The sequence below is a fragment of the Sorex araneus genome, chromosome 1 (genome assembly GCF_027595985.1).
Source record: "Sorex araneus isolate mSorAra2 chromosome 1, mSorAra2.pri, whole genome shotgun sequence".
Lineage (NCBI taxonomy): Eukaryota > Metazoa > Chordata > Mammalia > Eulipotyphla > Soricidae > Sorex > Sorex araneus.
In genome coordinates, this window is record NC_073302.1 from 338146457 (window position 1) to 338169650 (window position 23194).

General features: G+C 47.6%; 1 protein-coding gene across 3 annotated transcripts in view; it reads right to left on the bottom strand.

Moving 5' to 3' along the window:
• Window positions 1-23194, bottom strand: part of PLEKHA2 (pleckstrin homology domain containing A2) — a 78294-nt gene that overhangs the window by 20652 nt on the left and 34448 nt on the right. For all 3 annotated transcript variants that reach the window (XM_004606852.2, XM_055130773.1, XM_055130783.1), the window contains 7 exons: window positions 15152-15208; window positions 8745-8793; window positions 7125-7222; window positions 2111-2251; window positions 1466-1612; window positions 1105-1173; window positions 718-788 (listed from right to left, as the gene is read on the bottom strand). In XM_004606852.2, the coding sequence (XP_004606909.2) occupies window positions 718-788; window positions 1105-1173; window positions 1466-1612; window positions 2111-2251; window positions 7125-7222; window positions 8745-8793; window positions 15152-15208 (632 nt within the window). The remainder of the gene's footprint in view (window positions 1-717; window positions 789-1104; window positions 1174-1465; window positions 1613-2110; window positions 2252-7124; window positions 7223-8744; window positions 8794-15151; window positions 15209-23194) is intronic.

Below are 23194 nucleotides of genomic sequence, written 5' to 3' on the forward strand. Positions count from 1 at the left end.
TGAGAAGGCTGGCTATGCTCAGGACGGAGAATCCCAATCCCCCATCCCTAATGATGGGCAGGTCAAGTGCCAAAATGGGAATTTCTACATGCCAGTGGGGTTCTGAAGCTCATTGCTGAGGGCATCCATGTTTGCGGTAGGCTAGGTAGGCTACGAAAGCACCTCACTCTCAGGGGCCTGAAGCACAGGCAAGCACAACGGCATGTGGAAGACAGTCATTTCCTGGTGATAAAAAAAACCTTTGTTCTTCCTTCTCACTAGGAATAATACACGGTGCTGTGAATCACCCTTGCTTTCCAGGACATTGGGGCTTTTGTCAAAAGGAGGAGAGAAAAGACAAAAGAGGTTCAGGAAAGAGACAGTGGCAGCAATGAGGATTGGACCTGAAGTGTTGACAGTGAGTGGCTGAAGGCCCAGTTCTCACTCCCACCCACGGTCCTCCTGGGAAATCAGGACAGACCCCTGAGAGGCAGATCAACTCTACTCTCTTCTGGCTCCTTCTTGTTCTCCACCAGAAAATAATTATGTAAGTTTCCCTCCTCAGGAGCCAGGGGGAGGCTTTGGGAAGAAGGTAAGTTTGCCAGCATGGGCATGGAGCCACATCAACTCAGACTGTGAGTCCATCCCAGACCCCGGGAACCCAGCCTCAGGTAGGAGCTCTGCAGTCAGGGAAGGATGAGAGCGAGGTTTAAGTGGGCCAGGACTTGGCACAGTTACCCGGACTTGACCAGACACTCGTGGGTCTTGAGAACGTCCTTGAGAAGTATAGTGCGAAGTGGCTCTCGGTCCTGGTGGGGGAAAAAACGGCAGCTAAGTAAGACATGAGCAGAAAGACCCAGACGAGCTGCCTGGGCTCCTCTTCTCAGTAACAGTTGGTGTTAACTCCCAGATTGCAAGTGGAAAAGGTCCCGAAATAATTGAGAGAAAGAAAAGGCCAAGATGTCTCTAAGCATGAGCAGCTCGCTGGCTGGAGCGAGGCGGAGGTGACTTTGGCATCGTTCTGAAGAGTCCCCAGGGAGAGGAGAGGCCCTCCCGTGTGTGCCCGTGTGTCCATGCCTCTCGCTTCTGTGGTCTTCTCAGAAAGGGCCCAGAGCCACTACAAACCTGCTCACACTTGAAGTAGCAGATGGAGAAGTCATCAAGTGCAAAGAAACGACGTTTCCAGCTCTTGCGCTGATAAAGGGGAAAAACGGTTCATTAGGAAGAGGACTCAGCAAGCGCCAGAAGGGCTGGACGTCTCAGCTCCCCAGAGCCCTGGGCCACGAATACCAAGCTCGGGCACTGCCGGGCAGCTGGGGCTTGGCGACTTCATCCCAGAGGGGCCACACCTCTGACCCAGGGTGCAAACGCCAAACCCCAGGTATGATCCCCATTGGGCAGTGGCTAGTAGCCCCTCCCAGCCCTTTGCCCTGTGCAAGGCCCCAGGTCTCACCAGAAGCCCCCCGGGACCAATGCTGACACTCACCACATTCCCTTGCTTCACACAGTAGCCGCTCTTAATGAGTGGAGGGCCGCTGGGCACGCGGCAGCCCGTCGTGGGGATATAGCTGTGAGACCTTCGGAGAATGGCATGGGCGCCCGGCTCGCCCCCTTCCTGCCCATCACCACCGTTCTACAAGGAAAAGCAGCAGGATTGGCAGCGGCCTTGCCTCCCCTAGCCCCCCTGCCCCATCTGATTGAACTATCTCCTGCTGCTTTGCTCACTAGGTCAAAGAAGAACCAGACAGGAGAAGAAACACTTGCTTTGCGCCCAGCTGGCACTGGACTCTACTCTCAAAGGCACGGGCTCTGGGAGGCTAGACAGACTTAGAGAGCAGGAGATGGAAAAAACACACACAAACCAGAAGATCCCAGCCACCTTCACCTCGCCCGCCCCAGTTCTCCTGGGTGACCAAGTGCCGGTGCCCCGGCTGAAGGAGCAGGGCGGGTGCCGGCAGCCTGAAAACCTGGTCCCGCTATTTTCACTCCCAAGCCGGCTGGGACTCTCTTGGCCACCCTATTCATACTCATGGGCATGTTTAACCCCTGTGTGGTCCTCTGCGCACATCACTGTCCCCTCAGGAACACACCCAGCCCCTGCGTCCCCAAGTACAGCCCTGGTCCTCGGTACCTGGCTGATGGGTGTGTGCACCACGACTCCTCCGATGATCTCGGTTTTGTAGGCCACCTGGGGTTTCTTCTCTAGGGCTGCAGGAACTGGGAGGCTCTTGAGGACTTTGGTAGTCACAGGTACACTCCCAGCTTTGGGTACCTGGGAAAATGACAGCACGGACAACAGAGAGCAGAAGGAAGAGGAGATGCAATATGGAATGGGTGGAGAAAACTACTGTACCAGGTTATAGAAAGACGCCCTGTCCCCTGCCAGCCCTCTGACCCACCCTCATCTGAAGACCAGTAACTGCCAGCTGAGTGGCTGAAATGAGGCCACACACACACACACACACACACACACACACACACACACACACACACACACACATGCTAAATGCACAAGTGTAGTGGGCACATGCTATAAGCCAGCCCATTTCTGGCTAGAGAATACATGGAAAATAACACATTGCATACATTTACTCTGTCCTCATTGCATGCCTGGATTAATAGGGAGAGTGACAAAAATCTCCCTAACAACTGATACAATCATAATTACTCTAAATTGTGCTAAAAAAAATTAGGAGAGGCCAGAGAAATAGTACAGAAGTTAAGGTGCTTGCCCAGTATTCAGCTGCGGTTGCCATGCAACCTTGGTTCAAATCCCAGTACCACATATGGTCCCAAGTACTGCCAGGAGTGATCCCTGATCACGGAATCAGCTGCAGAGTCTGAGCACAACTGGGTGTGGCATAAAGCCAAACAAATCATTTTTGAGGGGGTCATACCCAACAGTATGTGGTCTCCTCAGGGCTTACTTTAACTCTGCATTCAGGGATCACTCCTCTAAGTTTGGGGCACCATATGTGGTGTCAGGTGTTGTTTAGAGTTCTGAGCAGTTGCAAATCCTCACATAACTTCTAAGTTTTGCTGTTCTGTGATAGAATTCTTTATTTGCTGTTTTGTGATAGGAATTTTATAATTACTGGAAGTTTTGTAATATAATCACCATGCAAGAGCAAAAAGTCCCTCCAAGTGAGTTATGAAAATCCATCAAAAAAAGAAGGGAAGTAGATATCCCGGTTCCAAGTGGCAAAAAAGGAGAAAAGGAACCTTAAAAGCTGGACTGTTGTATTGCTTCTCAGAATCTTGCTAGTCCACCCAGAAAACTGGGTTGTCTCTCATGCCCCTGCACTGCGGCTTCTGCTAACCAACTTCCAGAACCTTGCCAAAGCTGTTTCCAGTTCCTGAAACACTGAATCAGCTGATGGAGGACAAACTCAGCGATAACTAGACTCTACAGACTGAAAGCCAGGTAGTTCTTTTGCTATGGTCACCCCAGAGAAAACAAAAGGTCTGCCCTCTTTTGTGCACCTGCAGAGTGTTACTTGATAAATCTCACTTGCAATAGAAAATGAAATCTACAAAGTGCCATCTTTCTTCCCACACAGTATGGCAGGACTGCTGAGCACAATCCAACTCGGGGGCAGACTGAGGAGAGGAGAAGGTGTGGGAGATGTGATTTACTTTTGCAGTTCAATTTTCAACATTTTTGGAAAACATAATGAGGCAGGTAATATGCCCTCAAAAATGTCACCTTATATGGAAGCAGGATCTTGGTAGGTGTAATGAACTTAATATGAAGTCACGCTGCTTTGGGTAGGCCCTGTGTCCAATGACTGATTTTCTTTTTTTAATTTTGCTGGGAAGGAGGAGGGTGGGACATTCATGGAGGTGCTCATGGCTTACTGCTCACTTTGCATTCAAGGATCACTCCTGGGAGGGCTTGGAACACCATATGGGGTTCTCGGGATCGAACCCAGGTTGGCTGCATGCAAGGCAAATGACCTAGCCATTGTACCCTCTTATTTCCTTACAAGAAGAGAGTTCCCAGGGCTGACTCTGACACAGAGTCAGAGAGAGCGAACAGAAGACAGTTACAGCCAAGTACTGCCATTGTTGGCAGTCGCGAGAGCTGAAGTAAGAAGAATGGCTCTCCCTGACAGCAGGTTACTGGCCTCGAGAATTATGAAACAATTAATTTTTGATGTTTTAAGCCAGTCAGTTTTTGTGGTAGATCTAAAAGCTAATTCCTTAATACTAACACTTTGAGAGAACTTTAATTCCTTAAATATATCATTTTCTTTTATCATAAGGACTCAATGACCTTCACATAAATTAAGCAGTGCTCCGTGAGCAGAAAAACTGAATCAACCTGGGGGCCAAAGTGATAGTACAGCAGTGCTTACCTTGCATGCAGCTGAACCGGGTTTGATCCCCAGCAACCCCTATGGTTCCTGGAATTTGATAGGAATGATCCCTGAGCACTGAGCTGGAGTAAGCCCTGAGTATCACCAGATATGCACTCCCCCCCCAAAAAAAAAAAAAACCAACAACCGAATCCATTGTAGGTGACTGATCTTGAGCAAGTCGCTTTCCTGTAGCATTTCTTCTTTTATAAATAAGGACACTAACACTTGCCCTTCCTATTTATTCTTTTCATGAGGCTAAACTGAAGTCATATGTGTGAGAGTGGTGTATACTCTAATCCACATTATAACTGCGACTTGTTTTAATACTTCCATAAACTCCTAGGTCTTAGAAGTCAGAGAGCTCTGGCTTGAATCCCAGCTCCAGCACTGACTAATATTCAAGCTCTGGGCAAGACTCTGATGCCAATTTTCCTAGTCCAAGAAAGAGCAATAAGACAAGTCATGCCCCAGGACTGGTGTGAGTGGTGAACCATACGGCCGGCTCTGAAGCCTGGCTCATTTATTATCAACCCCCTTTCACCGCCGTATCTCCCCAATACCCAGTGCTATTCTAAGGCTATTGTAAAAGCTAGTCCAAAACTACTCACATGGCCTGGAGTGATAGTACAATGGGTAGGGCGTTTGCCTTGCACACGGCCGACACGGGTTTGATACCCAGCATCCCATGTGGTCCCCCGAGCGCTGCCAGGAGTGATTCCTGAGTGCAAAGCCAGGAGTCAGCCCTGAGCATTGCTGGGTGTGACCAAAAAAGCCAAAAACAACAACAACAACAACAAAAAACTACTCACACAAGCTATTCTAAAACAACTCTATGTGCCATCAGTGTGCTGCCCTAGTTCCCAGCTACCCTACACCCAGCTTCCCTATGGCAGGACACAGCAGTATAGGATGAAGTGCAGTGGAGACAGCAGCCAACTCTTCAGGACTTGAAAAGATCAGAGGAAAGTACAGACCCTTGTCTTTCCACAAGGCCTCTAGGACTGTTGGCAGGAGAAAAAGAAAGATGAACAGCTTCTGTAGACCCTGGAGGTGCTAAGATGTGACATGCCGGCAAGTCCTTGGGTTTCCAAGGTCTGGCACCACCTTGCACGTTCCCTCCCGCAGTCTATAAATCCCACCTGCTACAGCCAGGAAAGACAAGGGCGCAGCTGAGAGCCACTCTCTTGGCTCCAGTCACAGCAGAAGAGCAAACATGTTGGCCTGTGCCTCCTGTGCTGGACAGCTGAGTCCCTCGGGTAAGGACAGAGGCTGGAGAAAGAGCCCAGTGGGCAGAGGAAGCAGTGACACGGTCCCCCAAGCACTGCTGGGTGTGGCCATAAACAGGGGGAAAAACAAACACTAAAAAAAAAAAAAAACACTAAAAAAATTCCAAAGAGAACTGCTGAATAAGAATAACATGTTTAATATTTAAAGAAACTCCCCAGATTGTGGAAGGCCCAGAGAGAAAGACCCCCACATGCACAAAGAATACTCAAATCAGAATCAGCTGACAAGGGAGCTGGCCGCCATCACTTTTTTTTTTTTTCTTTTTGGGGTCACACCGGTGATGCTCAGTGGTTACTCCTGGCTCTGCACTCAGGAACTACTCCTGGCGGTGCTGGGGGGGACCATATGCGATACTGGGAATCGAACCCCAGTCGGCTGTGTGCAAGGCAAATGCCCTACCTGATGTGCTATAGCTCCAGCTCTTGCTATCACTTTCTGATCTACCATTTCTCTTTCTTTTCAGAAGTTTACCAAGTTTCATTAGACTAACAAGCTGAGAAAAAAAAAAAAACCTCGGATGACTGAGATGTTCTCTGTTTAACTGAGTCTAGCCTCACTAGTGCTGGGTAAGTTGCAGAGTATTGCATGTATTCACTGGACCCCTGAAGCATCTGGGAGCACAATATGCTCCAGTTCGCTAATGCTCATTATTAAAGTCACCAACACAGAAACACTCCTGACTGTGTGGTATAGAAATTCAGCACACAACCACAGTTTCTATGCCAGAAGTCTGCCTATATTGTTGGGCAATGATCCTCCTCAGTAGTCTTCTCTCCCCCTATTTTTTCTGTATTTCTAAAAAAGGAGCTTACCATGCAAGACAAGGAAATAAGAGTCCTCACTGAAGTCAGTAAATTAGTTTAGCAATACTTTTAAAGAGAAGGCTGGAGTGATAGTACAGCAGGTAGGGTGCTTGCCTTGCACGTAGCAGACCCAGATTCAATCCCTCCCTTCACATATGGTCCCCTGAGCACTGTCAGGAATAGTTCCTGAGTGCAGAGCCAGGAATAATCTCTGAGCATCACCATGTGTGACCCCCAAACAAAAACTTAATTAATAAATTAAAAGAAGGGTTTACCAGATCATTAACAGCTCAGACTCATCCTCCAGGCAACCCTGTCCACTTTCCACCCTCTCCTTCCCCCAACAAGCCAGGAAAAAAGTTCTGACTTGCCCCTCATATACTTTTCTCTCGACTTCTCATAGTCAGCAATACATTTTCCAATCCTACCGCATTCTGAATCAGCATCCAGAATTACCCAAAGCCTGACTGACCAGGAGCCCTGCCAGGAAGTACAAAGGGGATCCACCATAAACTTCCCCTTAAACTTGGTTCAAACTCATTCTCAGTTCAACTTGTGGTTGGCAAGCCAAAGTATAAGAGGTAGGGGAACAAGGGCTGGAGCAGACTCCTGGGAAAGGTCCTTCTCCTATCTAGGCTCTTCTCTACATGGAGGAATATACTCCCTTCAGAATAAGAAAAGGAATTATACGTACAGTGATTTTGCTGGCTTGGTTCAGGGCTTCAACCCAGTCCTTCAGATCTTTCTGGTCATTGGCTTGAAGAAAATACCTCTGAGAGAGGGCATTGATGACTGTAAAAGTCATGGGGAAGAAGGAAAAAAAACCCAGCTCAGAACACATCCAACACAAAAAGATTCCATCAAACTAAGGTGCTTCAAGAAGGGTACAGAACCCCCATGTGGTCATTTGTATGAATATCAAGAAAGCATCAGGCTACAAGGACCCATTCTCTTTATTTTTCATTTACTGATTTTTTTTATTGACTCACATGTATTACAAAGTTAAGGTGCTGATGATTGAGTTTCAATCACAGTCACATTCAATTATTAGGAACATTACTAGTATACAATGTTCCAACACCAATCTCTTCACCAGTGTCACTACCCTCCACCAATGTCCCCAGTTTCCCCGCCCCCCACCAGCCTGCCTCTGTGGAAGTCACTAGACTTCTCTCTTTAATAGAATGGATTCACCTGCTGTGACAAGCATGACATCTGACAACATTAACTGTAGTCTTCATATGTTGCTACTAACTTGCCATCAACAGAGGTAAGTTTACACAGCATTTTAGAGATATTAGTGGGATTCTAGTTATAATATTACATGCACTGGACCCACTGAGTTTGTATCTTTTGGTTTAACTAGCCAAGGAGTCTTGTCTGTGGTTGAAAAATTAAATATAGCTTGCATGAGGTACAAATCTGTGACTTTGACCTCATTTTTGACTATATCGTTCCCCTAGGCAAGCCTTTAGAGCAACTAAGTTTACTTCCAGATCCACTATTTACTTTTTTTTTTCCTCAGATCGGCTAAGCACAAAATCTGTCATATTTAAGATTAGCAGTAATTTCTGAAAGTTGTGGGAGAAAATGAACAAAAGAAGTTTGCATCAACCTATAGCTGGGGAAGAAGAGAGCTCAAGGTAACTTTTTAGTCTCCCAGCATAAATTAGCTAGCCTACAGGAAGTGGGCACCATGGGGCAGACACAGAATTCATCTCTTCATTCAACAAATATTTACTGAACACAAACTATGTGCCAGGAACCACTCTACGTGCTCAGGATGCACAAGTGGCAAAAGAAGTGGACATGACTATTCCTGCCCTCACTCCAGAGACAGAAAAGGCTGTGGGACTGCTCACAGCACTTGGATCAGGACTGAGAACACAGCAGAGCCAAATACACAGTGATGGGCCGGTGAATGAAGGCCCCGCTGAGAGCACCCCCACATGGTTCCCGAGGGTCTCAACCTGATCGTTTGCATAACCCACCCTCGATTCCCCCCAGACCCTGCTTTTTCTGAGCATACCCGTGCTCGGCTCTAGGAGGAGGTTTCCTAGAAAAAGCTGACCCTGTACCCTGGGCCACACCCCGCAGTGGAGGAATGGACACATGCGTGGTTCTGATTCTGTTGTCTGATGTTGTCATTATTACAGCAAGGCCAGAGAAAGCTGTATCATCTCCGGCCCAGGGACACTGCAGCGACTAAAGTCACTTGTCACACAAGGTGTAAGGCACATGGGACCCGCACGACTGTCTCCATGAGAAAGAAGAAATTATTGAAGGGTTCAGAAAACCCACCCTCAGTACTTACCAAAGCAAAACGGAATTTTGGGTTTCTGTTTTGGAGTAGCTATGCTCACCTAAATTAAATAAAGAGATCAAAGAAACATGAATATGTCTCTAACAATGTTAAAGTGCATTTTTGTTCAATATATTCATGTGAAACTTTTCATACATAGAGGAATATATAAAACAGATGAATATTTTACAGAGCAGTGAGTGGAAACCCTAGATTCACCACCTAGATTAATAGGCCATATCTGTCCCACTTATCAGAAGCCCATACATGTCATCTCCATGCCCTCCCCCTAGATAACCACTATCTTGACATCTGTGCCATCTCTATCTCTGCAACATACTTCTTTTAAAAAATGAAACACTGTGAGATACACAGTTACAAAGCTGTGTATGACTGGATTTCAGTCATGCAATGCCCAAACACCTGTCCAACACCAATGTACATTTTCCACCACCAATGTCCCCAGTTTCCCTCTCGTCCCCAACCCTTGCTCCCACCTGCCTCTGTGATAGGCACTTTCCCTTTTCTCTCTCCTCTCTTTCTCCACTCCCTCTCCCTCCCTCCCTCCCTCTCTCTCTCTCTCTCTCTCTCTCTCTCTCTCTCTCTCTCTCTCTCTCTCTCTCTCTTCCTTTCAGTCATATGATTTGCAATACAGGAACTGAAATGTTATGAATATCCCTTTACCTCCTCCCAGCATCCAGTTCTTGTCCAGAGTGATCATTTTCAACTATCATAATGGTGCCTTCTCTATCCTAACGCCCTGCTGTTCTCCCCAACACGTGGCAAGCTACCAACCATGGACCAGCCCTTGTGCAAAATACTTTCAAAGGCATCACGTCCTGGTAAACTTCTCCCTGAACAACCACGAGGTCTGTACTGGCCCCATTCACACCCTGTCTCACAGTCCAGCCCCTCTCCCAGCTGACGGTGTCTTGGTACAAATGCATAGACTCCATTGAGTTCACAGCAGAGGCAGCATATCTGAGTTCAGTGCACTGACCAGTCCCTTTAGAACTACCCTGACTGTTCAATTATGAAAACAAGCCCTCCCCACAGGCTCAGAGAGGTCCCTGAATTCAGAAAGCACATCTTATGTTTAAGGGAAAGCATAAGAAAGTACAGACAATTTTGGTCTTTTTGTTAAATAATTTCATGATGATTTTTCAATTCTGCCCCTCAACTATACATTCAGAAGTCAGGTTCAACACACTGAGTGAATGAATGAAGGACTGCACATTCCATCCTCAGTGTTTACATGAGACCCCCTGGACCCAGATGGGTTTTCCTGGAACAGGCCACTACTTGGCCTGGGATTTTCCTGTGAGTGTCTCTGTGTGTTGATGGAGTAAAATTGTTTTCTTTAGAGAAGGGGGCAGAAGGAGAAAGATGGGAGGGGAGAAAGAGAGAACATAGGCTTCTCCGAAGAGGAGAGAGTCAAAGGTGCCCATTAAGTGAAAGAAAAGAATTATTCATCTCAGGCTGAGATGTGGGTGAGCCTCGAAAGGGGAGTGAACCTGGGATTTCTAAGAGGAGGACAATCTTTCCTGGGAAAACAGGCAGAAGAAATCTGGGCTGGGAACTACTGACACATTGTCCTTAGCTTACCAGGGACACAGTTCTCCCAGCCCCTGTTCTAGCCCAGAGGGTTAACATACATGCTCTCACCTGGGGACTCCAAGGAGCTTTAACCAGAGGTGTCAGAAAAGCCAGGGACTGAAGTAAAACCTCAAGTTAAAATGGGGGTTTCCTCAGACCTCAGTGTTGCCCAGGGCCTGATGATGACGGCCCCACAAGGCTGCCTGGATCCTCACTTTTGGCTCTAAGTTGTTTCTATGGACAAGCCATGACGATTTAACAACCCAAATTAATTCTACCCCAAATTCTCCAGATGGAAACTGAGGGTGGAAGCCTATAAAAGATCAAAGAAAGAACAAGTAGTGCACCACGGGCTCTTGGGCCTCCTACTGTGTGACCCCACTTCTGGCTTCATCAGACGAGGGGTAATAATATGATAGTGCAGGGGAGGCAAGACACTCATGCAGGACGCCATAGCCATGCCTCCAGACCCCACGCCAGGCTGTTTCATTCGCGGCAACCCGGAGGGGGCGGGTGAGGCCCCTCCCTGCCCCTACAGAGCCAGCCCCGGCAGCTGAAACCTCCAGAACTCAACCGCCACCACACTCACGGCCGCTCTCTACACACTCGGACGGGCCTCACCCCTGAGGGAACCTATTCCTGGATGTCTCATACTTTATACCACTGATATGCCAAGAATAGCACACCACAATTGATGGGGTTTAAAGCAGAAGGCAACCAACCTTAGGGGGAAATATATTTATACAGATATAGATATAAGTACACAAGGCTCAACCTTTAACAACACGTTAGTAATCTCTTATAGAAGGGCTTAATGGCTCTTGGGTGAAATACAACAATCTTCACACACTTTCCTCTAAGAAACATTTTTTTGTCTCATTTTTTGAGGATTATTCATAGCAAGCAATACAAATAAATTATTTTGGTTCTGCTCTGGGAGCAGGGTTTGGGGTTCGGGATGGAAATATGGTGGTGGGAAGGTGTAATAATGGTGGGATTAGTGTTCAAATATTAAATGTAATCAAATATTGTGAATAACTTTATAAAAATAAAATAAATTTTTAAAAAAGCCTGCCCTCTAAGAGCTCCAGCGGTCGCCATTTTCTAGAAGCCAGCAAGAAGCACCAGCTCCCACGTGGCCACAATCCAGAGACACACACACAGAAATCTCGGACATGAGCAACCTGCAGCACAATTTCTTCAGACCCTAATTATTAAAATCTTAGAATTCCTAAAGTGCCTCGCCGCTCTTTTAGCTGTGCAACATTATATTATATCCATAACAAGCAATACAAGCCATTGTATTTTTGGCAGGTAGGAGGGGAGGTAGGACTGGTCTTGAAACATCTAAGGTAACTAAAGTAGAGAAAGGATACCTTGCAAATTGTATGCCACACAGGCAGGGGGAGGTGTGGGAGGAGGGGATACTGGGGATTCTGGTGGTGGCGGCAAATGAGCACTGGTGAAGGGATGGGTGTTGGATGACCGTATGATCGAAATTCAAACATGAAATTTTTGTTACTGTATCTATGGTGAATTAATAAAAAATAAAAGTTAAAAAAAAAAAGAAAGAAAAACTCATCCAGCCACACAGAAGCTCTCAGGTAAGGACAGGTGGGGGCAGGGGGAGGATGGCTAGCTTATAACTCCCCATTTCCTTAGGTTAACACAAGCAGTTGATATGTAGAATGCTCTGCATGGTACTTTGGGCACAAGGCTGAAGGTTCTTCTGGTGCCTACAAAAATGCATGAGAAAAATGTGTCGCCTCCACTTACAAAACAAATAAGGCATACTCAGCATTAAGAAAAGCCAGAGTAAAGTTGCCAGTTGCCTTGTGTGCCATCTGACATCAAAATGGCAAAATCAAACTGTCCCCACCCATTGCTCTGACCTCGGAGAGAAGGGCCAGCGTGGTCACGATCACCTTCACCAGGAGAGGTTCCTCCCCAACATCCTGAAGGCAGAACCCCACCCCTTCCCACGCCCACCTCCGGGTGGCCAGGGCAGGGCAGTGTAAACACTGAGGGGACCAACTGAGAAGGTATCCCACAGGGGTGATGGGAGTGAGGAGGGTCGGGTGGCCAGGGCAGGGCAGTGTAAACACTGACGGGACCAACTGAGAAGGTATCCCACAGGGGTGATGGGAGTGAGGAGGGTCGGGTGGCCAGGGCAGGGCAGTGTAAACACTGACGGGACCAACTGAGAAGGTATCCCACAGGGGTGATGGGAGTGAGGAGGGTCGGATGAGAGGGGAAAATGAGGCGGCCGCCCTGGGGCTGCTCCAAAACTCCTCCAACTCAGGAACTTGTTCTTATCAGACTAAGCCCAGACCACAAGAGCAGCGAACCCTGGGGTGGGCCCCTGTGGGCCTCACCCGGTCGGCCCTGCACCGGAAGTGGAGCTGGGGCCCTTCAGCAAACGCCGCAGTAGCAAAATAAGGTCACGCTCTGGAAGCAGCTTTGCCGGGTGTCCTGGGGACCCTGGCCCAAGTGGTGGCATCAGGGGGAGAAACAGCTTCCAGCACAGACTCACTGCTTCTAGTTGAAGGCTCTACCATTCGGAATTGCTCTAGGGGAACAATGGGCCCCCAAACTTAAGCCAAATCAGGGGGTCTACACATGTATATGTCTTTCAAAGGAGGGGCACACCAGGCGGTGCTGGCTCTGCACTCAGGAATCACTCCAGGTGGGGCTGGGGGGACCCTACAGGGTGCCAGCAATTGAATCTGGGTCAATCCTATGCAAGCACCCTACCCGCTGTACTATCACTCAGGCCTAACACATGTGAAAGTCACCGCTTTTCATCAGACTCTGAAGAGATAAGTGTCCCGTATTTCCAAACAAGATGACCTCTCCTGCCATCCCCCTAAAAAGAGGCTAAGAACCACTGTGCTAGCTGGCAAAACGAGACTCACACAGGGAACGGTTCTAGCTGCACAGAAAAGAAAGGTCATCCGGCAAAGGCAAGGTGGGGACGCCAAAGGCCACCTCCAATTATCTTCAAGTTCACCCAAGGTCTGGTTCTGCTGCCATCAATTTCGTGGGTGGCAGCCTCTCCCTGAAGGATGTCATCTCCCCAACATTAGCCCACGGGAAACAGCCATGGAGGAGCACCCCAAACAGCAAGGCCGTCTGCAAATTACGGCCAGCCAGGCTCACAGGTTCTCTCCTCTGGGAAGGAATACCTGAATTAACGAGAAACAAACTAGAACGCTGCATTGGAGCTCCGTGTTTTTCTGGGGTCACAGGAGTTTAAGGATCTGGGCTCTAAAAGTAATCTGACCTGGCAGCAGCCAGTTTTCTAAGAGCCAGGCCTGTTTCTCCCAGACAGGCCTAAACAGCAGATCTAGCCTTTCTAAACGAGGCAGCCTCCAAGCAGGGATTCTGGACGGCCTGCTCTGAGCTGCATTTAAAAAGCTTGACTCAGCAGGAGATGGGATTCTTTTCTGCCCCTGTTCAAAACAAAAGCAAAACCCTTTCACCACAAAGAGGACTTGGGGTTGCATTATTGAAGAAGTTCTCCGCTCCTCCCTCAGAATTCTCTTTCTCAAATCTCCTTGAGGAATGACCTTAAGGAGCTCCCAGGAGGCCAGACAGGAGGGGAGGGCCCCGCGGGACGCTGGCCAGCCAGCCGCAGGCCCACCAGGCCCCAGGAGGCTGCCAGAAACTTTCTCACCACAAGACCGGCACAAATTCCCCACAGCTGTGCTAGCCGAGCTGGGCTTTCCAAGGCGCCCGTCCGAGGTCATTATCTCCTCTCTAATCCACTCACACTCAGCCCTGCAGCTTTCCACCTCCTTCAGACCTCTAGCAGCGGCCAGCTGAAGGTGGGACTCCCACAGGGGGCCTTGGTCTCTGTCTCACTCCTAGACAGAGAGGGCCTGAACCCGGAAGGAGAGACTCATGAGGCTAGAACGGGAAGGGGGGGGCGGGGGCACGACGCCTTCCAGAACCTCAGTGCTGGCAGGGTGCCACCTGGCTCTCCTCACTGAACAAAGAGTTCCTCTCAGCACAGCTCTGACCCCCTGGCCTTTTTTCATCCCAGCTGCATGGCAGGGCAGCGGCTGGAATGCACGTCTCATCGCTGGGTCCAGCCTTTCCCGCAGGTCTGGTACCAAGGGGCCCCAGGGGTTAGCCCTGCATCCTGCCAGAATGTAGAAGTCACCTGACTGCCTGATGGCTTTGTGGCACACCTGAACACCTCTGAAGGCACTCAGCCTCCCCTCTTCCTTGCCTGTCCAAATGACTACTCAAATTCTGGTGCAGCCCCAGCTCCCTGAGATGGTCCCATTTAACTCCACACTGGGAAATCCCTTCGCATTCACTGTGGGTTTTCTGTTGCTCTTGTTGTGTTCCTTTATGTCCCACTTACAAGAGGGGTCCTGCCCTACTCCTCCCCCTCCTCAGGGGCAGCACTGACTGGTGTCCCTCCCAGGAAAAAGAGGTCATTCTGGAACGTCCTCCGAAAACCTGCTAAGCACATTCCTGCACCCTGCCACCTCCATCAGCTGCAAAGCTTCCACGGTAGGTGCCAGGGATCCAGCTCAGGAGTCGAGCACTTTCCTGGCATGTGTGACATCCTGGGTTCAATCCCTAAGCAATGGGCCAGGAGTAACCTGTGAGCTGTGCAGGGGAGGATCCAACTCTACCCCAGCCCACCACCCCAAGGCAAACTTCCACTGGCAAAAGTGAAAAAGGAGGTACACTTGATTGCCCACAGAACACCCCAAACGCGGACACCCCAGAGATCTGACATTTCATCCCGCTGACATGCAGACCCTGCGTGGGGGCCCTGAACTGCCCAAGCCCCAGGCCAACGTTACCTTTGAGATGTAGGTCAGCGGCAAAGATCCAACAGCTCCGGCCCCAGCTGCCAGGTTCTGAAAGACACGTGTCACGTTTGAGGGATGAGACTGTGGAGACTGGGAGAAAGGAACGACGAGCAGGCCCAGATCTCAGTTCTGGTGATGTGCTCTACTGTCTTCAAAACCCCGGGCAGGCCACTCACCCACACTTAGTACTTTTCCTTTCCTGTGCCCACCCCAAACACCTTTTGCTTTCTGTTTCTTACTGGTGCGGTAACAGGGATCATAAGCAACGCTCAGCGATCACACCATGCCCTACTTACCCACGACTTAGTTCCACCATTCCTTCTAAAGCAGTAGTTGCCTTTGCCATTGATTATGTGGGTTAATGTGACCCTTGGCCTTATGATTATTAAAATGTATTCCAGCACAACAGGGGTTAAAGCTGGGGAGTGCAACTTCAGCAGCTTTAGTGAATCCCTTCAGCATCCGACCTTAGTTTTTCCGTTGTGTAAAAGTAGGGAAATAATAGGGCCGACCTTACTCCACAACAAAACTATATGGGTGAGTTCATAAACTCAGAACTGAGGGACATGTGATACCATTCTTCATTGCTGCATTTAGTAAAATAACTAAGATATGGAACCAACCTAGGTGTCCAATGACAGAAGAATGGATTATAAAGATGTAGTAGATATAAGCAATGGAATACTATGCAGCTGCAAAGAGCAATGAAATCATGCAATTTGTTATCATGTCAAGTGAAGTAACCGAAAAAAAATAGAAACATGGGATGATCTCACTTATCTGTGGTATATAGAACAAGTGGATGAGAAAATGTAGGAAAAGGGAAATGCCTGGATCACCCTTGACCCCAGAGTTTAGGGAGGAGAAAGGACAGAAAGGGAAAGAAGATGAGAAAGGGTATCAATGGGGGCACAGGGGTTAGGGCTTTGCTTCTCCTGGTGGCATGGGAGAGTGGCATCACTAGAGATCCAAAACACAAACCCAGCACCCCTGGCAATGTGAGATCTAAACTGCAGCCCTCGAACTCTATAAAGTGCCTGGCAAGGGGGCAGGTGGGCAGGCTGGAGGGGGCAGGTTGACACCAGTGGGGAATGGTGTTGAAGTAGTCACTGTCACTGTCATCCTGCTGCTCATCGATTTGCTCGAGCAGGCACCAGTAATGTCTCCATTGTGTGAGACTTGTTGTTACTGTTTTTTGCATATCGAATATGCCACAGGGAGCTTGCCAGGCTCTGCTGTGTGGGTAAGATACTCTCGGTAGCTTGCCAGGCTCTCCGAGAGGGGCAGAGGAATCAAACCTGGGTCCGCTGCGTGCAAGGCAAACATCCACCCGCTGTGCGATGTCTAAAAAAAAAACTTTCAAGAACTTTGTAAGTCACAACTCTTTACTGAAATTCTTTTTTAAATATAAGAGCTGAGGCTCTAAAGGCTGGATTGCATTGTTTTACATGTGGGAGCCCCGGAAGTGATCTCTGAGTATTCCAGGGTGTGTTGCATCCCTCAGAAGGAACACTTGGACTCATCCCTGTTATGACAGTGACCCCAACTAGTGTGATCTATTATATTTTTCTGTCCTGCCTGTCTTTCATCTCCTATTTGATGCCACTTATGATTCTTTTCATAATAAATTCTTTTCACATAAATCTCACAGCTGTGTACAATTTCACACAACAAGGAAATAAAAAACTATCTAGCTGTTATGTCTATTTCATAAGCACTGTTGTGAGTACCAGATGGAAGTGGTGCCTGATCCAGAGTGACTGAATCATGGACTGGCACTGTCCAGCCAGATTCAGTCCCCAGCACCCCACACGGTTCCCGAGCACTGCTGTAGTGATCCCGGAGTACAGAGCCAGAGCAAGCCCTGAGCACTGCCGGGTGTGACCCAGAGTACGAAAAACAAATGAAATGATGTCTGAAACATGAACTATAAAACACCAAGTAAATATTCCAATAAAACGGCGAGAAAAGCACAGGTACTTGTCTGGCAGAATAATCTGCCTAAGTATAGCTTCTCTGTCTCTCTGATTTTCCTCTTTTGGAAGTTGCGCAACGCAGACACAGGGAGAGTCATCATGGCCTCTCTATAATATCATTTATAATAATAAGTGAACATTTGGCCTTCCACCCTGTTCCTGGCACAGGGTTCTAGAAGCTTGGCACATCCTCAGTGATGTGATAGAGCAAGGTAATTTCTGTGACATTAATCAGGAGATGTTTGGAATATCCCTAAGACACCTAAGGATGGGCTCTCTGGTCACCAGAGGAACCAATCATGTGATTTAAAGGTCAGGAGTATAAGGGAGGGAGAGAGGAAGCAGAAATGAGTTCATTCACTAAAGGCCAAAGGGTTCATCAAGCATGTCTGAAATAAACCTCCACAAAAACCCAAATAGGTGGGTTAAGAAAGAGATGGAGCAAGTGAGGCACTTGGCTTGCATGTGGTCAACCTGGGTTCGATCCCTAGCACCACATACGGGCCCCAGAACCTGCCGGGAATGATCCCTGAGCACAGAGCAAGGAGAAAGCCCTGAGAACCACCAGCTGTGGCCCAAGAAAACAAAATAAAACAAAACAAAGAAAGAAAAGGAAAAAAGAGGAGGGGACAGGAGGGGAGGTGGGGGAGAGGAGAGGAATGCCCGGGAGGGGGGGGAGGGGAAAGAGATGTTGGTGTACAGAAACTCTTTTGTTTGGATCCTTGCTCTGTGTATCTCTTCACCAGGCAGTTCTGTATTTAATCCTTTTCTAATGAATCAGAAATCTAGTAAGTAAAATGCTTCTCTGAGTTCTGTGAGTAGTGCTAACAAATTACTAAACCCAAGGGGATGTGAGTCATTGGTAAACTCCCATCAATATCCAAGTGGTGGGAAGCGGGCAGCTTGCAAGCCTACTAACTAAGGAATAATCTGTGGGACTGAGCCATTAGCCACGGGGCTTGGTTTGTCTGCAGACAGAGTGGAACTGTCAGGCACCCAGTTGATATGCAAGGATTAGTTCACATGTGGAATGAGCCTATACATTGGAAGAGGAGTTAGAATTACTAGTGAAAGACTAAAGAAGTGGCTGGGATTCAAAATCTCAGCTGTGGAGAACCTAATGCATAACTTGCAAATTCCACTTCTCAACACCCCCCACACCCCCCGCCGCCACCCAGAAGCCATCATGGTTCCTGGTAGTCTGAAAGAATAACCCACACTACCCCATCCATCTCCTAGTCCTCATTGCCTAAGGTCATCTCAAAGCAATAAATCAACCTGAATCTTGAGAGGGACCTTTGCCTTGCATAAGGCTGGGTTCAATCCCCAGCATCCCATATGGTCCCTGAGCACCACCAGGAGTAATTCCTGAGTGCAGAGCCAGGAGTAACCCCTGAGCATCTCTGGATGTGACTCAAATAAGAAAAAAAAAAATGAAACAACATGGGGACCTTTTGGTATCTGTATTGCAAACTACAATGCCCAAAAGTGAAGAGGGGAGAGGAGGAGGAAAAGGAGGAGGAGGAGGAGGAGGAGGAGGAGGAGGAGGAGGAGGAGGAGGAGGAGGAGGAGGAGGAGAAAGGGAAAGAGAGAAGTGCCTGCCACAGAGGCAGGATGGGGGTGGGGTGGGGTGTGACAGGAGGGAAACTGGGGACACTGGTGTGGGAAATGTACACTGGTGGAGGATGGGTATTGGAATACTGTATGACTGAAATCCAATCATGAACAGCTTTGTAAGGGTCTACCTCACAGTGATTCAATTAAAAAAAAAATCTTTAGTGCCGAAGCAGTAGTACCACGGGGAGGGCATTTGCCTTGCACATGGTCCACCTGGGTTCTATCCCCAGCATCCCATATGGTCCCCGAGGACCACCAGGAGTAATTCCTGAGTGCAGAGCCAGAAGGAACCCCTGAGCGTCATTACCAGGTGTGATTAAAAAAAAGCAAATAATAAATAAAATAAGTTTTTTAAAAGTCACAGGGATTGTTTGGTTTCTGGCAGTGCAGGTTTATAGCCAGAGACCCCCAGCAGGAATGACCCAGGGAATGCCAGGCCCTACAAGGCAGCACTGCAGCCCCGGTCATTGAACCCTCTGGCCCAGTTGAACAAGAACCTCAGGGTATGGCCCCAGGCCTCCAAGTACTGTTTGGGAGATGCTTTTCCCCCACTCCACTCCATCCCCCCAAAAAGAGATGTGAATGAATTGGAGCTTGTCAGAGCTTGGTAACCTTTCTCGAAAGTTTGGGAAAGCTCAAATACCCGAGAACAGACGACTGGTTAAAGAAACTTGGTACATCTACACAATGGAATACTATACAGCTGTTACAAGAGATGAAGTCATGAAATGTGCTTTTAAGTGGATAGACACAGAGAGTATCATGCTAAGTGAAATGGGTCAGAAAGAGAGGGACAGACATATAAGGACTGCACTCATTTGTGGAGTATAAAATAACATAACATGAGACTGACACCCAAGGACAGTACATATAAGGGTCAGAATGATTGCTCCATAGCTGGAAGCCTGCCTCATGAGTGGGCGGGGAGAAGGCAGCTGGAATAGAGAAGGGATCACTAAAAAAATGATGGTTGGAGGAATCAGTAGGGATGGGAGTTGTGTGCCGAAAGTAGATAAAGGACCAAACATGATGACCTCTCAGTATCTGCATTGCACACCATAATGCCCAAAAGTAGAGAGAGTATGGGGAATACTGTCTGCCATGGAGGCAGGGGGATGGTGGGAAAGGTGGGGTATACTGGGGTTGTGGGTGGTGGGGAATGTGCACTGGTGGAGGGATGGGTGTTTGGTCATTGTGTGATTGTAACTCAGACATGAAAGTTTGTAACTATATCTCACAGTGAATCAATAAAATAAAATTACAAAAAAAAAGTTTGGGAGAGCTAAAAATTCCTGAAAGGGTGAGCACTGTCAGCTGGCCATGCAGAAGAACCTGCTCCCTAGAAGAGAACCCAGTCTACCTACGAACGAGCTGCATCTGCGGTGTGGAACATTCCCTCCAGGTGACACAGGGATCAGCTGCACCACCAGGAGTATGGGTGATGGCAGAGAAATGGCATCCTGCCAGGCCTTCTGCTGAGACCCCAGAACTGTGGCAAGTCGGGCCCTCCAGGCCCTGAAAAGAGTTGCAAATGGAGAGGGACCAAGACAGGACCACAGACAGGGCCACAGGAAGAGGGACACGGACAGAGCCCTGAGCTGGGCGCAGCTGTCAACAGGTGCCTGGGAACAAATGTTGCTGGGTAATCGATTCTCTCATTTAGGAGCAAAGAAAGAAGAAAGGGAGGAAGGAAGGAAAGAAGGAAGGAAGGAAGGAAGGAAGGAAGGAAGGAAGGAAGGAAGGAAGGAAGGAAGGAAGGAAGGAAGGAAGGAAGGAAGGAAGGAAGGAAGGAAGGAAGGAAGGAAGGACAGAGGGAGGGGAAGGAGGGAGGAAGGGGGAAGAGAGGGAGAAAGGAAGGGAAGGAGGGAGGAAAAGAAAAAGATTTTAAAAGGATTCTCAGAGTCCAAGAAAGTTGAAACGAGAAGTCAAAAAAGGATAGCTATGTTCTTCTGTAAGTGTGGTGACAGATCAGATCGAAATGCTGCCCCAAATAATCAGATTCATAGTTCCAATACAGATTAATTTTCATTCATTATGTGGCTTCAAGCTCCCAGGACACAGTTCTTCTGCTGAAAAATTTGGCTTTACAAAGACAACAGCACCTGAGAGCTGGTCACACAACCTGGCTTCTTGGGCCGGAGAGGCCGCACAGACGGGCACAGACACTGGCAGAGGGGGTGGGGGGATGTTAGAAGGCTGTATGCACAAAACCTCACATTAACAGTATTGTGAATCATGCTGCCTAACATTTAAAAACTGAAATGAAAAACAGCTTTTAAATTTTATAAAAGAACTTGGGTTTCGCAGTGCTTATGTCACTCTGGAAGGTGCCTCCCCAGACTCTGCAGGACCCAGGCTGCAACACACCAGTGACAGCAGTAAAAGGCCTAGACAGAGAAAATTACTACTTAGAAAAATAAAACACTACTTCAAGAAATAAAAGAGGGCACGAGGAAATAGAAACACAATCCCCTGTTCATGGATTGGGAGGATTAATATCAGAATGGCAACATTCCCCAGAGGCACAGTCTCTATAAAGATACCCATGTAAAATGTTTCAAAGAAACAGATCAAACACTCTTGGAATTCATAAAGGACAATGACCAACCCCCTTCTGCCCCGCCCCACCCAACTCCTGCAGAACAGCTGAACCAATTTTCGGGGAAAAGATTATGGGAGGCATCACTTTCCCCAATTTCAAACTGTCCTACAAAGTGGCAGTAAGTAAAAGAGCATGGTACCAGAAAAGACACACCCTCACGCCCTCGGCCCAGATAAATTCGGAGCTGCTGAGAGTGAAATGGACCCTCCGTGCCTAAAGACTTTGATTCCAAAGACCTAACACATTCGGGCATCCAGCGCAGCTTCTAATAGCAATGCACTGGGATTGTGAGCTGGGCTATGCAATTTCTGGCAGAATTTTCCTTGGACTTTATACAGAAATCCAAAACCGCACGGACGCTGCCATGTCCGTGCGACTTAACATCTATAATTGTCAGCAATGTGAAACGGCTCCTTTTTAACAGGTCTGACTTGGGGGGGAATCTCCAAATAATAACAATGAGTTTTTGTTGAAATATTGAAGGTTATTAAAGTAGCTGCCACTTCTCTGGACTGTAAACTAAGCAACAGCCCCATGCTGCCCAAGAAGAGGAAATATCCCTCTTTCCCAGTTGTTTCCCATTTTCAGGGAGAAACGAGGCGTGGCGTCCACCATACTATGAGGCACGGGAAGGGGGATGAGGGGGAAAAAAAAGGAAAAGGAAAAAGGAAAAAAAAGAGTTATGTACTTGGAGCAGTGGGGCTACATATCTCTTCATTCTCAGCAATGGAAAACTAATTATCAAATGCTTCCTTGGTAGTAGGGTTGTCTTTCTTGGGGGGAAACTCCAACAACAATAGTGAGTTTGGTGTTAAAATATGGAATGTAATCAAGGTAAAGAGAAAATGAAGTGAAATTCATCAGTTATACAGTTGGGGGTGGGGTGTGGGGGCAGGGGGTACACTGGGATTTTTGGTGGCGGAATATGGGCACTGGTGAAGGGATGGGTGTTTGAATATTGTATAACTGAGACATAAACCTGAGAACTTTGTAACTTTCCACATGGTGATTCAATAAAAATTTTTTTAAAAAAATAATAAAGCTTTTTTACTTCAAAAAAAAGACACACCCTCAGAGCAGTGAAATAGAATTCAATCTCCTGAGACAGGCCCCTCAGATATATGATCAGTTAATCTTTGATAAAGGAGCAAAAAATATGAAGTGAAGCAAGCAAATCCTCTTCAACAAGTGGTTCTGGGAAAACTGGACAGCTACATGCAAAAAACTGAACTCAGACTTCTTTCTAACATTATCACAAATCAAAATGGATTAAAGATCTTGGTATCAGACATAAATCCATAAGGTAAGCAAAACTCTCCATGACATTGAAATTAAAGGCATCTTCATAGATGAAACACCATTGACCAAGCAAATGGAAGCAAAGATAAATCAACGGGATTACATTAGACTAAGAAGCTTCTGCAGCTCAAAGGAAATGATGAACACACAACAGAATACAAAGATAACCCACAGAATGGGAGAAATCATTTAGCCCACACTCATCAAATCAGAGGTCAAGATCCAAGATATATAAGGCGATGGGTAGAACTTTACAAGGAAAAAATCCAACCCCATCAAAAAATGGGGAAAAAAGATGAACAGAAACTTCCTCAAAGAAGAAATACAAATGGTCAAAAGGCACATGAAAAAATGCATCGCAAACATCAGGGAGATGCAAATCAAAACAATGAGATATTATCTCACACCACAGTGACTGGCACACATCAAAAGGAACAAGAACAACCAGTGCTAGCATGGATGTGAGGAGAATGGGACTTATTCACTGAGGGTAGGTATGCCAACTGGTCCAGCCCTTCTGAAAAACAATAATGGGCATTC